Here is a 12,901-nt window from a genome sequence, read left to right on the forward strand (position 1 = left end):
CAGCTCTGGTCTTTGATCATTGTAGAGATATGTCATGAACTCAGTCTTCCCTTTTTTAAAGATTATGTCAACTTTTTGAAATGCTTATGTAGCTAGTGAACAGCCTAGAGGCAACAATCGATACAAAAGAGGAAAGGAAAAAAACTCTAGAGTAGTAGTGACTAAACTAATCTTCAGGGTACTCTCCTTTTTTTTTTTTTTTTAATGAGAACAATTTTAAGTAATTCCCAGTTGGAACAACATTGAGAATTTCCAGTTTGATGGATTGAACTCACTAGCCATGTACTCACATGTGCTAAGCGGAGGGCTGTTTCTTTTCATTAGTTTGTGCTTTTATATATATCTTTAAACTAAATTAATTCATTTGTATTTATTTATTTTTGGCTGTGCCGGGTCACTGTTGCCTTGCTCAGGCTCAGGCTTTCCCTAGTTGCGGAGAGCAGGGTCTGTTCTTTGCGGTGTGTGGGCTTCCCGTGTTGCGGAGCACGGGCTCTAGGTGTGCGAACTTCAGTAGTTGCAGCACATGGGCTCACTAGTTGTAGCGCAAGGACTGACTCCGTGGCATGTGGGCTCTTCAGGACCAGGGATCAAACCCCTGTCCCCTGTGCTGGCAGGTGGATTCTTATCCATTGCTCCTCCAGAGAAGTCCTCCATAAAGGGTTTTTTTTTTAAGTGCTTTTCCCCAGTAATTTTCTTCTTTTTCTTCCTTTGCAGTCCTACATGCCAGGTGCTGCGAGGTGGCTTTAGAGAAAACCGCACATAGTGCAAGATGCATAGTTAGGGTGCCTGAGAATCTAAGGTTCTGTTACTTAAAAGCCAGTTTCCCAAGACTTTAAAAAACATCAGGGCTCTCTGTCATTGCCCTGTAATGTCGAGAGTCAAGTCATCGTCTGCTTGATTTCTACTTTAAGTGGAATGAGTAATTTTTAAAGAAAACCTTTAAAATAATGACAGTATTTAATCAGTAAATTGTAGGACTGATTCAAGATAAATACTTTTCAAGTTTCCATCTGCATTAATACTTGGCTAAACTGAAGATACTGCTAGGTATTTTAATACACATAGAGATATTGAATTGTGAGAGTATTTGTGTTACTGATTATGGCTGTTTTTCCTTTAAGTTTTCTCTGTCTGGTCCCAGATGAAGCAAAATCGTCCTACCATGTGGAGGGCACTGGATACGACACCTACCTCCGAGACGCTCACAGGCAGGTAGGTGAGGTGGTTTGACGTGAGATCTAATAAGATGCACAGACACAGCCCTCGTCACATGGGCCACAGTTATTTCTCCAGAGGTTCCCCTTTATCTGCAAGACCTGAATTCCACTCTTCACCGCTTGAGCTTTCTGTCAATGACCTGACTGCCTTTCCCTGAGTATGTGTCTCTGTCCCAAAATTTCTCTGTGCTTCCTCCCCACCCCCCACCCCTTTTCTTTCTTTTCTTTCTGTCCTTGAAGTTATTTCTCCCCTAGATCCTTCTCCTTGCTGGTCTAAACCGTGACTTTTAAATGATTCTAGCATTACTCCCAACCCACAGCTGTTTCCTTCCCTCTTCCCCACTGTTCTCACGCCTCTGTAATTCCCAAGGCCTGCCTCTTCATCCCCTGCATCCCAGCTTTCCCACTCCCTGAAACCACTTTCTCAAACGTCTCCTCTTAGTTACTAAATGGGCTTTTCCCAATCATCTTCTCCCTCTGCAGCATTGTGTGTGTGTGTGCTCGGTCTCTCTAGCCCATGGACTGGAGTCCACCAGGCTCCTCTGTCCATGGGGTTTCCCAGGCAAGAATACTGCAGTGGGTAGCCAGTTCCTTATGCCAAGGATCTCCCTGACCCAGGGATTTGAACCCATATCTCCTGCACTGCGGGCAGATTCTTTACTGCTGAGTCACCAGGGAAGCCCCCTGTAGCATTTTACATTTTACCAAATTCCAAAGTTTTGAAATGCCTCACATGAGAAAAATATGCGTTTAATTTTCATTTAAATCTTTTGGGTGGAAGTGTGTTTTTATTGATAATTAACTTTCATGCCCTTACAGTTAATTCATGATACTTTAAGCCTAAATTCAAGTCCCCACTACTATGTGAATAAATAGAGTACCAGGGTACCAATAAAATAGAGACAATGAAAGCAACCCCAACCTCAGTAGTACTGATTGGATTTTTAAACTACTGTGCTTCTCTCTGAAAAGTTGTATTTCCATATTCTGACAACAGAATTGTTTTAGGACTATTTGAAATGAGACAAAAAGAATAGAAAAAATTTAGATTTATTTTCTAGCTCAGAAATTCAAAAATTTTAATATTAAAAATGCTTTATTAAATATTGGGATGTGATTTTATAAAGAAAATTGTCTATTGAAAGAAATAGTTTAGAACTCACAAGATATTGAAGAAGTTGGGTTTTTAATCATTTTAAATATGTTTTTCTTTTAAAAGTTGAAGCTAGTGCTTTGTAGTAAGAATATATTTTAATCTCAGCTAATTTGTAAACTACAGATATCAAAGTAATTTTGCTTTATTTAATAAGGAGGATGTGAAAAGGGAAAGAATATGGAAGAAAACTATGCTCCAAATTTCTTTTTTTAAATTCAAGTAAATTACCTGCCAGGGAAGACTTTTAAATTTTCTTTTTATTATAAGAGATATTCTTGTGCTTACAAAAATCCATATTGTGGTAATCCTTACTGATAAAATGCATAGTAAGGGCCAGTTTCCACTTACTTTTAACCTGTCATGGACCAATGCTTTTGTAAAATGTAAAAACGAAATGCCAGAAAAATGGAAAAAACACTAAATACAAGCCCCAGTTATTTTATTAGATTGAACAGACATAAAATTTACTCAGTGAAATTGATAAGTTTCTAAACTGGCTCTCCGTTTTTGCACTCATCTCATTGCGATGGAGGTGAGCAGTTTTCAGGCCGCACTTGCAGCAGCCTGTTTCTTCTTAACGGTCCCAGCAGTGTGCCTGGGTAAACACGTGGTAGCAAAGTCAAGTCTGCCTTCTCAGATGACATGCGTCTGTCCACCTATTATATTTCATCTGTTTTGTACATTACATGTGACATTTGAGAATAGATTGGGAAATGTGGCTAAGACTTCCTTTGCTTTCTAGATACTCTGAATCTGTGATGAGAACAAGGAAAGGGTTGAAGTCCTCCAAAGGGAAGAGCATATGCTTATGCTTGCCCCAGCGGTGCGAGGGGCACTTTGGTTAAGTGAGAATCTGCCTGCTTTCTCACCAGGGTGTCATCTATGCCACCTTCTCCCGTCTCCGTGGTACCTGACACTTAGCAGACACTCAGCATTCGAGCGGATTGTTAGGCCTATTCAGGGAAATTGTTTCTATTTAATCTCAATCTGTTTTTGCTCAGTTCTCCTTTAATGATCCAAATGCTATCTCTGCAGTTCCGGGACTACTGTGCTATCTGCTTAAGATGGGAGTGGCCTGGCTCTCCAAAAGCACTGGAAAGGTGCAATTTAGAAGCAGCTTTCTTTGAAGGTCATTTTTTGAAAGTCTTATTTGACAGGATGGGAAGAATTCTTGATCAGGTAATAAGTTTTAAAGTGTTAATTTCGTATTATTTTGTTACCATTCACTGTGGGTTCTGTTTACATCTTCAGTAGTTTTATTGTTTTCTTTTTTTCCACCAGATGACTTTTTCATAAAGCTTGATTGCCAACAATTGGTGGGTTTCTGATGCATTCATTATGTTAAAACTTTTATCTGGCCTGACAAGTGTTACAGATTTGTGTGTTTACTCCTCATTGTGGGCCATTGTCTTATTAACAGTAATTTTAACATCTTTTGGCAGTGCCTAGAGTGCTTTCCTAGAAAGCCTTTTGGTTAGTACAGGTACAGATAGAGTGAAACTTGTTAGCTTTAATACAGAAGACCTTAAATATCATTTCAAACCAAATCTTGAGTGCTCTGGTCTCACTAAAATTACAGAACAGTATTAGATGAACCTGCTTCTTCAGAGAAAGAACTTGTGATTGATACTCATTTTCATAAGGGGAAATGAATATAAAAAGTTAACTTACTTATTTCGAGGGAAGTAAAAATGCAACTGGTATGTTGCTGTGTCTTTCTCACTGACTGTCAGAACTGAACTTGAGGTTAGAGAATCCCTCCCTCTCTCCCTGACATATAGAGTGATGATAGAGCTTTGAAATGTTTTATATGTTAATATGGACACCTGAAATGAAACTATGTGACATTAAACGTGCCTCAGCATGAAAACTGAGTTAACCAATTTAGAATTAATTTGAAATCCTATATTAAAGAACTTGGGGTTTTTTTTAGCATTTTAGTTAAATATTTATACGAGCATAGGGAGTTACAAAAGAAATGTACAATCAGGCTGTATTCAATAACCAGAAAGCCAAATAAAGAAATGATAATTAAGAAGTATTTCACTGGGTTGACTTCAGCCAGCACTGTTTCTGATAATAATCAATAAAGACAGAGTGTCAAGTCCTTTTTTTCTTTTAAAAACAATACTAAACATACTATATTTTTCAAAAATTAAGGCTGTGACAACACACCAGTGTCATGAATATCTGATGTCATAACTTCTCAATTATACGTGCAGAAATTAGCTACTTTATTATTAATTATCCATAATAATGTTTAATCCCAGCCTGGTTAGCCTGATACTATTAGGGGTATCTATGTACTATGAACATACACACAAACATCATCTTTAGCAATAACAGTCAGGAAAGAGAGAAAATGAAATTAAACCAAGCACGTTAGACCCACCAGCACTTATGATTATCTCTGCGATCTGATTATAATGTTCTTATCTGAAAAGGCTTGGGAAGTCAAGGGTTTTAAAGACTTTTAAAGAAGGCTTGAGGCTAGGCTCCAGAGTTCACTCACTTAAGTCACATCAACTGAAACTAAGGATTTTTTTTAATGTGCTAACAACATGTACTGAATTTCTGCTGTTTCATTTTTTGTTGATTGGTATTTAATACTTAACAACCAAAGTATTCGGGTTCAGTCCCTGATTTGGGAAGATCCCCTAGAGAAGGGAATGACAACCCACTCCAGTGTTCTTGCCTGGAAAATCCCACGGACAGAGGAGCCTGGTGGGCCCATGGGGTCACAGAGTCAGACAGGACTGAAGGGACTTCAGTGTCACTGTAGGTGTTATGCCGTATACATCATGGCTATGTAACCCCCACCCCCACCCCCAGCTAGTGGGGAGGTTTGCAATAAATCTCCCAGTGTGCTGTGTCTTTGTGCTGGTTCTATAGGCTTAGTTTGAATCTGATTAAACAGAACACCCAGGAGACATCAACAGTCAGTATCAAGTCAGTAATCTTTAGAAATTTTGACCAAAAGCACTCAAAAGGAATCTAAATGTTAAAAAGTAGTTTCTGAATTGAGTGGAAAGATCCCCTTGGAATCTCCATCACACTTGAGCATTTTTCCCTTCCGTCTCTAGAGCACTGGAACAAAGGATACACTGGAGACAGTATCCTGAAATGTTTGCAGTTCTTTTTCTTTCACCAGATAGCTCTTCACAGTGCAACAACAGTTCCGACACAGTGTCCCACTCATTCTTCCTGGAACCCTGAGATAGGCGGGACAGCTCCCTGTACTATTGTATAAATGACGAATCCTTAGTTTTCTTTAATGTGACTTAGTGAGTGAACTCTGGAGCCTAGCCTCAAGCCTTCCATCTTTAAAACCCTAGACTTCCCAAGCCTTTTCAGATAAGAACATTATAATCAGATCGCAGAGATAATCATAAGTGCTGGTGGGTCTACGTGCTTGGTTTAATTTCATTTTCTCTTTTCTAACTGCTTTTGCTAAAGATGATGTTTGCTTGTATGTTCATGGTACATAGAAACCCCTAATAGTATCAGGCTAACCAGGCTGGGATTAAACATTATTATGGATAATTAATAATAAAGTAGCTAATTTCTGCACATATAATTGAGAAGTTATGACATCAGGTATTCATGACACTGGTGTGTTGTCACAGCCTTAATTTTTGAAAAATATAGTGTGTTTAGTATTGTTTTTAACTGTAGTGATTTTTAAAAGATAGTAAAATGCTAAGGTTCACAGCAGAATGTAAAGAATACCAGGAAAAATGTGGGAAAACCTAAGTTCAAAGGGAAAAATTTGAATTTGGGCAACTCAAGTAGCTGTTTCTCACATTTTCTTATTGTTTAAGTGAAGTTGAGATTACTTGATTTGCTTAAAAGGACAATGGCGGGGGGGAGAAGTAATTTAAATTGCTTTTAAAAGTATAAAATCTTGTTAAATGCAAGTGTTATAAGAAATTTCAGAGACTACCAAGTCGTTGATATTTATAAATTCTTATAATTTTGGCCATCTACATATTTGGCCTTTAGTAAAATAGTTGAGATTGAGTTAGCAGGTGACATCTAAGTCAAAGTTCATTGTCCTAAAATTCAGACCTTGTATTTAGGGTGAGCTCATTAAAAAATGGGTCAAGTCCATTTAACATGTCAGAAAAATCTGGTTAAGAACACTCTATATATAAAGTAATAGAGTAATAATCATAATAATAGATGCAAACAGCTACTATTAAGAATCCCCAAAAAAACCAGCTTGTTTTAAAGTTATTACCAATATGAAGTAGAGACCATTTCAGAGTATGATGGAGCAGTTACTATCTAGCTGAATTTCATTTTCATTTTCACAACATTAAAATATAATCTGAGTCAGCCTTAAGTTTCTTAAACAACCAAAGATCTAGCTTCTTGTTTCAAAATGCTTAAAACCAAAGTAACACCGTATAGAGAAAATTAAGTAGTAATATATCATTGTTAAAAGCCAAATTTTGTCAGTTTATTTATGTAAAGCACCTATAAATGGTGGAATTTAGTGACCTGAAAATCTGAACTACCTGAACTACCTGAAACTATCACATACAATACTGTACTTAAGTTGTATTTTAAATGATTTTGTCCACATTTTTTACCCAAATGTATTCTTCTTAAAGATTTTTTAAAGTGTTTCCTTTGTGCCCAAAATGCAGTTTAATGTGAATTCATTGTTTTGAATTGAATCTTGGAGAAGGCTATTCTGTCGACAATATTATCAAGTAGGAAAAGATGCCCTTCGATCTATCCTTTAATGGGAGTTGTATCTCCTTTCATTTATCTTGTGTAAGGCTATATTTTAAATAAGAGTGACTTAGGGGAAGTTTTACTTCTTTCAGAAAATCTGTGTTCATGAATCTAGTAGTAAGCAAAAAAGACTGAAATTGGACTTTAGCATAGGACTTGAATTTTTATTCATATAACAGTATCTTTGATATCTTCTGGCACATGCTCAAGCGTTGGTCATCCTTTGAATGCTAAATATTTGCTTCTTAGTTGGTATTCATTATGATCAAGTGCTTAAGAGCTACTCAGTGAATGAGGGTAAACCATTCTGATTAACCATTTCTGGTGAATATTACCTTGGTCCTGAATCACTTCTCCCTTCCTCCTGCTGCATCATCTCCTTCTCATTCGTCCAGTCACTGAGGTTCTTTCCAACCTTCTCACTGAAGTCAGTTTTGTTTCAGCCACTCACTTGCCTCTGACTGCTTAGAAGAACAACACTGGAAGGGATGAGAGATTTCTGTTGAAAGTTCTAGGCACAATAATAGCAACTCTTTTTGCATATCATGCATCTTGTTTTGATTTTGACACATACAATGTAAAGCACCTCCAAGCTGCTTTCTATGGGGAATAAACAGATTAAGTATAAAAAACTAGTAAAATTGTAACACTGTAATACAAAACGTGTCTGAGGAACCTTATACAGGTATATAGTCATTGTTTTGGAAGAGTTAATGCTCTTGCCCAGTAAAGGCAGTGATCCTTTCTGCAATCGTGATTTTTTTATCTTCTAGTTCACTGTTAAGGCTTGTGGGTAGTTATCTCTACCCCTCAAGTGCTTTTACTCTGTTGACAATGTTCTGTGACATATATGACTTTACTGTATATATGCTTTTGATAATTGGCAGCAGTTGAATAATTTAAAACAAGGATTATCATTTCTAAAATCAGATTACTTAAAAAGATTTTAATACCTTCCCTTTTATCTTTTGTCTAATATTTAACGTGTCTTCTATTGTTTGTAGTGTATAAGTCTTTTTGGGGTTTGATGACCTCTTGAACTATCTTACTAACTTAAAAAACCTGCAAAAAGCAGAGACATTCTGACAGTGTTATATGTTTATTTTTCCTATATGTTTATGTGCCCGCTTTTCTGGTTTTAGTTTTAGGACTGTGATGTATGCACTTTGAGACAGTAAGAGCTAGAGTTAATTTAGTTACAGACACTGTCATGGTAGAAGAGCATATCGAGAAGGATTAAGATGGTAGATTGTCCTTTCTTGAAAAGACAAATTGAAATGATAAATTCAGTGCTCAGGTATATACATAAAGATAATGTCAAATATCTTTCTGCTTTCTCCCTCTCTGTAGCCGTATGATGTCAACTTACAAGTGACGTCGGTGCTATCTAGACTTTCTCTCTTCCCTCATCCGCACATACATGAGTACCTCTTGGACCCTTATGTGAACCTTGCTTCTGGCTGTAGATCTCTGTTCTCTGTGATCGTCAGGGTGAGTTGTCAGTTTTGTTCTATTCTCCAGGATTGATCAACCTGACCAATTAACATCTTAATAGCATTGTGTGTAATTGGTGTCATGTAATGAAAAATATCTAAAGAGCCGACTCATTAGAAAAGACTCTGAAGCTGGGAAAGATTGAAGGCAGGAGGAGAAGGGGACAACAGAGGATGAGATGGTTGGATGGCATCACCAACTCAATGGACATGAGTTTGAGCAAGTTCCGGAAGATGGTGAAGGACAGGGAAGCCTGGTGTGCTGCAGTCCATGGGGTCGCAAAGAGTTAGACATGACTGAACCACTAAACAACAACAATGAAAACTATCATGTATTTTCTGTTTAGAATTATTTTACTGCAGAATGTGAAGAAAAAAGGAAGATTCATTCTCTTAAATGATACATGTAATTTTTGTATTTTAAGGGATAGCTGTGGGTCCTTTTGTCAAAGATTGTTACATGAATAGTGAAAAGTAGCAGTCTTCATTTAGTAATAGGAAATGGAATTTTTTTTTTTTATCCTGAAAATCCCCCATGGAGTTGTTCAGGAACTGAGCCCCTTTTGTTCCTGTGATGCAGGTTGTTGGAGACCTCATGGTTCGAATCCAGCGTATTCAAGACTTTACTCCCAAGCTTCTATTAGTCAGAAAGCGATTACTTGGTCTGGAACCTGAAGGCCCTGTGTAAGTCAGTGTTTCTCACATTGTTTGTCTAAAGCTTTTGCCGTTGTTTGATGATCTGCCGATATCCTGAATTGGTTGATTGCCTGCTTTCCCTTCCCAGGATTGACCACATCACCTTGCTGGAGGGTGTGATTGTGTTAGAAGAGTTCTGTAAGGAGCTGGCGGCCATTGCCTTTGTGAAATACCACGCAGCCTCCACGCCCTGAACGGCATCTTTCAAGTAACCAAGGGAACAGAACGATCATGTACATTTCATCAAAAAAGCCTCCGTTCCACCCAGCCACGTGACAATAAAAAGCCTTTTAAATGAAGCATTGCTCTAAACTGGACAGAAACATTCAGAACCCACTGAGTGGACACTCAGTACAGTGTTGTGTGATGTTGTTTTCACTGGCTCTATCATAATGGTTCTGTATATAAAGTTGCACGTCCTTGAATCCAGGATACAATCAAAGGAACTTCAGGAAATAAGCATTTCTAATGCCTGTGTGAAAAGCTGCAAAATTTCTGATGTCATGACTTTGATGTATTTCTATTAATCTAATATCCTTTTAGGTAGCAAGGCCTTTTGACATTCTTTGGGACTCAAGTGCTTACATTCTTTTGAATTAATAAGTAGCAAAAAAAAAAAAAAACCCAAACCCTAATTTTATAACTTTTTAAGGTCAGAATTCTTATCACACAAAATATTTAAAAAAAACTGTAAATGAGAAAAAAATACAATTTAGGAACTATCAAATGAATTAATAATAGAAGATAAAAATATGTAGAGCACCATTAACTTTCTTCAGCTTTTCTAAGAATAACAGTTTAATATGATAAATTCTTGATTAATATATATATATTTTTTAAAGAAACGTTCTTTTACTCTTTTGTGCACATAGCCAGGTTAGTGATTGATTTTCATGTAGGGGTCCCAGTTAATTTAAACTTTGTCATTTTTGCAACAACATTGAATTTGTGCTCACCATTGGTATTGTTTACTAAAATAGTATTTTCTAAGCTGATTAACATGTATTGGGTTGAGACCCTTTTCTTTTTTTCTATCTCTCCGTCCCTCTCTGAAACTTGCTTTATAATTTGATTTTCGTATTGAAACGCGTTGTAGTATAGGTGGCAGCAATCAAAATGCCAATGGCCTCCTGAATGTTTACAGTTTTTTTTTCTCAGTCTTTTGTTTTAAATCATTCTAAAGAGATTTAAAAGCAAACCAGCCTATCTGTCCTGTTTACATATGAAAGAATTGGGTAAGGTGATATCTGTGTGGGCACGTGTGCAGGAAGGACTGGTGTGGGTATTTGGCCGCGCTGTGCAGGGCCCGCTTGTCCTTGGTTTACACAGGGGTGTTTGCTGATCCACTTTCTGTGCTTCCTTTAAGTGATGCTTATCACTCAGATATACTTTTGAGCTTTCTTGGGTTTTTGTTTTGTTTTTTCGGTTGATGTGTTGAGCAGCAGCACTTTGCTCCTTTCCTTCCCATTTACTGACGTTTGTGGGAGCAGCAGTCTAGCGAGCCTTCCAGCCGGAAAGGAACCGAGCTGCCCCTTGAGAGAACTTGTTTTGTTTGGCATATTTGCATCTCTACATCCTACAGCATGTGTGTAGAGGCATATTTTACACCTACTGCTAATTTTGTTGTATTTGTTTTTCTGATTTATTTTGTAGTTTTTTTTGCTATTTATTAAGAACAGAATGTCCAAAAAAATATGACTATTCTTGGCTCTAGAATGCTTACACTGTTAAAACGACAAAAAAGCTAAATTTCTAAATTCAATGCAAATCTTTGTTAGCTCACTCTAGGAGATTTGTTAAGTGAAACAATGAAGAAATAAGTGGGAGATAGTTACTTTGTGCATGTTTTTCTTTAAATGATTTTTAACCATGGGAAGGCATATTATTCTTTTTGCTGTATTTATTGATGCAAGGAACACTGCAACATCTTTATTTTTAGATGTAGTTGTAGTCTACTTTGATGTAGGTGTATTTAAAATAGAACATTAAGAGGTATTAGATATTTCTTAATGTTTTCATAGAGTTCAATAAGTGTAATAGCAATGTTACCTCGAAAGCCAAATACTATTTTATCCTTGATTTCACAATGGGACCTTTCGGCTAATCCATGAAACCAAGCTCAGAAAAGCTTTAACTCCTATTTGTGTGTGTGTGTGTCTGTATGCTGCTGCTTAAAAGATAATTATTTTCCTAAATTATTATAATGACTTTGATTTGTAATCAGCTAAAACTTAAGGTATAGTTTGTTTATCTTTTAAGTTGGTTTCTGTCTTTCTTTTTCTTATTTAGTTCAGACCTAAAGCCAGCAGAAGCTCTCACAGTGAGTTTGATTTCTTAGTGGAACATTGTCCTACGTGACTAGCCATATTCAGAAGCTGACTTTTCTCTTCCTTAGCATGTGCAAAACAGTGACTGTTGCACACTGCTGGGTGGGCAGAACCACCCTAGGGATCGCTTGCCATAACAAGTTCCAAACTGAATTTTAGTCTTGCTTCACATTGGTGTATGGGTATAACATTCTTTTTTAAACTTGATCTCTTAACAGTATAGTCTTTGCCTTTTTTTTTTTTCCTTTAGTAATGAGCCACATTCTTGATAGAACTCAAGATTTGTCCTTAGCCAGCCAATTATCATTGTAGTACTCACATTCTAACTCTGTAATGTTCTCATAATATATCTGTCTGTGCAATATATAAGCTGTGAGTGAATTCATAGCTTTTTGGTTTCATTGTACATTATTGTATGTGTATATCTGTATATATATCTGTGTATATATCTATGAGGACCAAAATCCTTAGCTTGCTTACACTGTTGCTAGTGTAAAGATTATTACACTTAATTTTACGGGGCACAAATTATGGAATTACTTCATAATTCTTGGTAACATATTTCCATAAATTATTGCATTAATATACAATTACCATTTAATTATGAAGTTTATAAGTATTGACAGAAGTTACAGTGAATTGCTAAAACCACAGTTTATATGGTAATTATATTTTGGATTGTACAATTAATCAAAATATGCATGTCATTGTGACACTTGATGTGTTAAAACATGGTAGGTAATCATATTTCTGGGCCCTGTAAAATAGTGTTACTATAATATCTGTTTTGCCTCCTGCCTTGTTTACATTAAACAAAGGATATTTGGTAAATTTTTCTATTGAACATTGTATAGGTTACTGACAGTGTTATGATGGCCTGGAATTCTAGGTCAGTCATCTCTGAAGAAACTCTTCAGATGGTGATTGTGTACCTACTATCTCTTCAGTGGAGGTTGTAATCAAATTTTTGTGCTAACAATGCATGCAGGACTAAGAGGGATAATTAAAAATAAATAATGTAATTTAAACAAAATATTGTCTTATATTTTTGTAGAATTCTAATTGGAAACATTTCATTCACTGATAAATATAAAACAATAATTCATAATATACAAAAGGGTATGACATGTAACAGTCAATGGTTCACTATAGCATTGATTCCACAGAGAGAACAAAAAGGAATATATCAGAATATTTGTGGAGGGAGAATGTATAGCTTAAAAAAAAAATCCCCCTGGGTGAGATTTATATTTTCCACCCCCATCCTTC

General features: G+C 36.5%; 1 protein-coding gene across 1 annotated transcript in view; it reads left to right on the forward strand.

The window, feature by feature from the left end:
* The window catches only part of FHIP2A (FHF complex subunit HOOK interacting protein 2A), a 36,349-nt gene extending 23,686 nt beyond the window's left edge, over positions 1–12,663 (forward strand). The window contains exons 13-17 of the mRNA XM_065923391.1: positions 1,122–1,212; positions 3,409–3,552; positions 8,467–8,607; positions 9,190–9,293; positions 9,394–12,663. Coding sequence (XP_065779463.1) covers positions 1,122–1,212; positions 3,409–3,552; positions 8,467–8,607; positions 9,190–9,293; positions 9,394–9,499 — 586 coding nt within the window. The 3' untranslated portion in view covers positions 9,500–12,663. The remainder of the gene's footprint in view (positions 1–1,121; positions 1,213–3,408; positions 3,553–8,466; positions 8,608–9,189; positions 9,294–9,393) is intronic.
* The last annotated feature ends 238 nt before the right edge of the window (positions 12,664–12,901 follow it).

This window comes from Muntiacus reevesi, chromosome 2 (genome assembly GCF_963930625.1).
Source record: "Muntiacus reevesi chromosome 2, mMunRee1.1, whole genome shotgun sequence".
In the NCBI taxonomy this organism is placed as follows: Eukaryota; Metazoa; Chordata; class Mammalia; order Artiodactyla; family Cervidae; genus Muntiacus; species Muntiacus reevesi.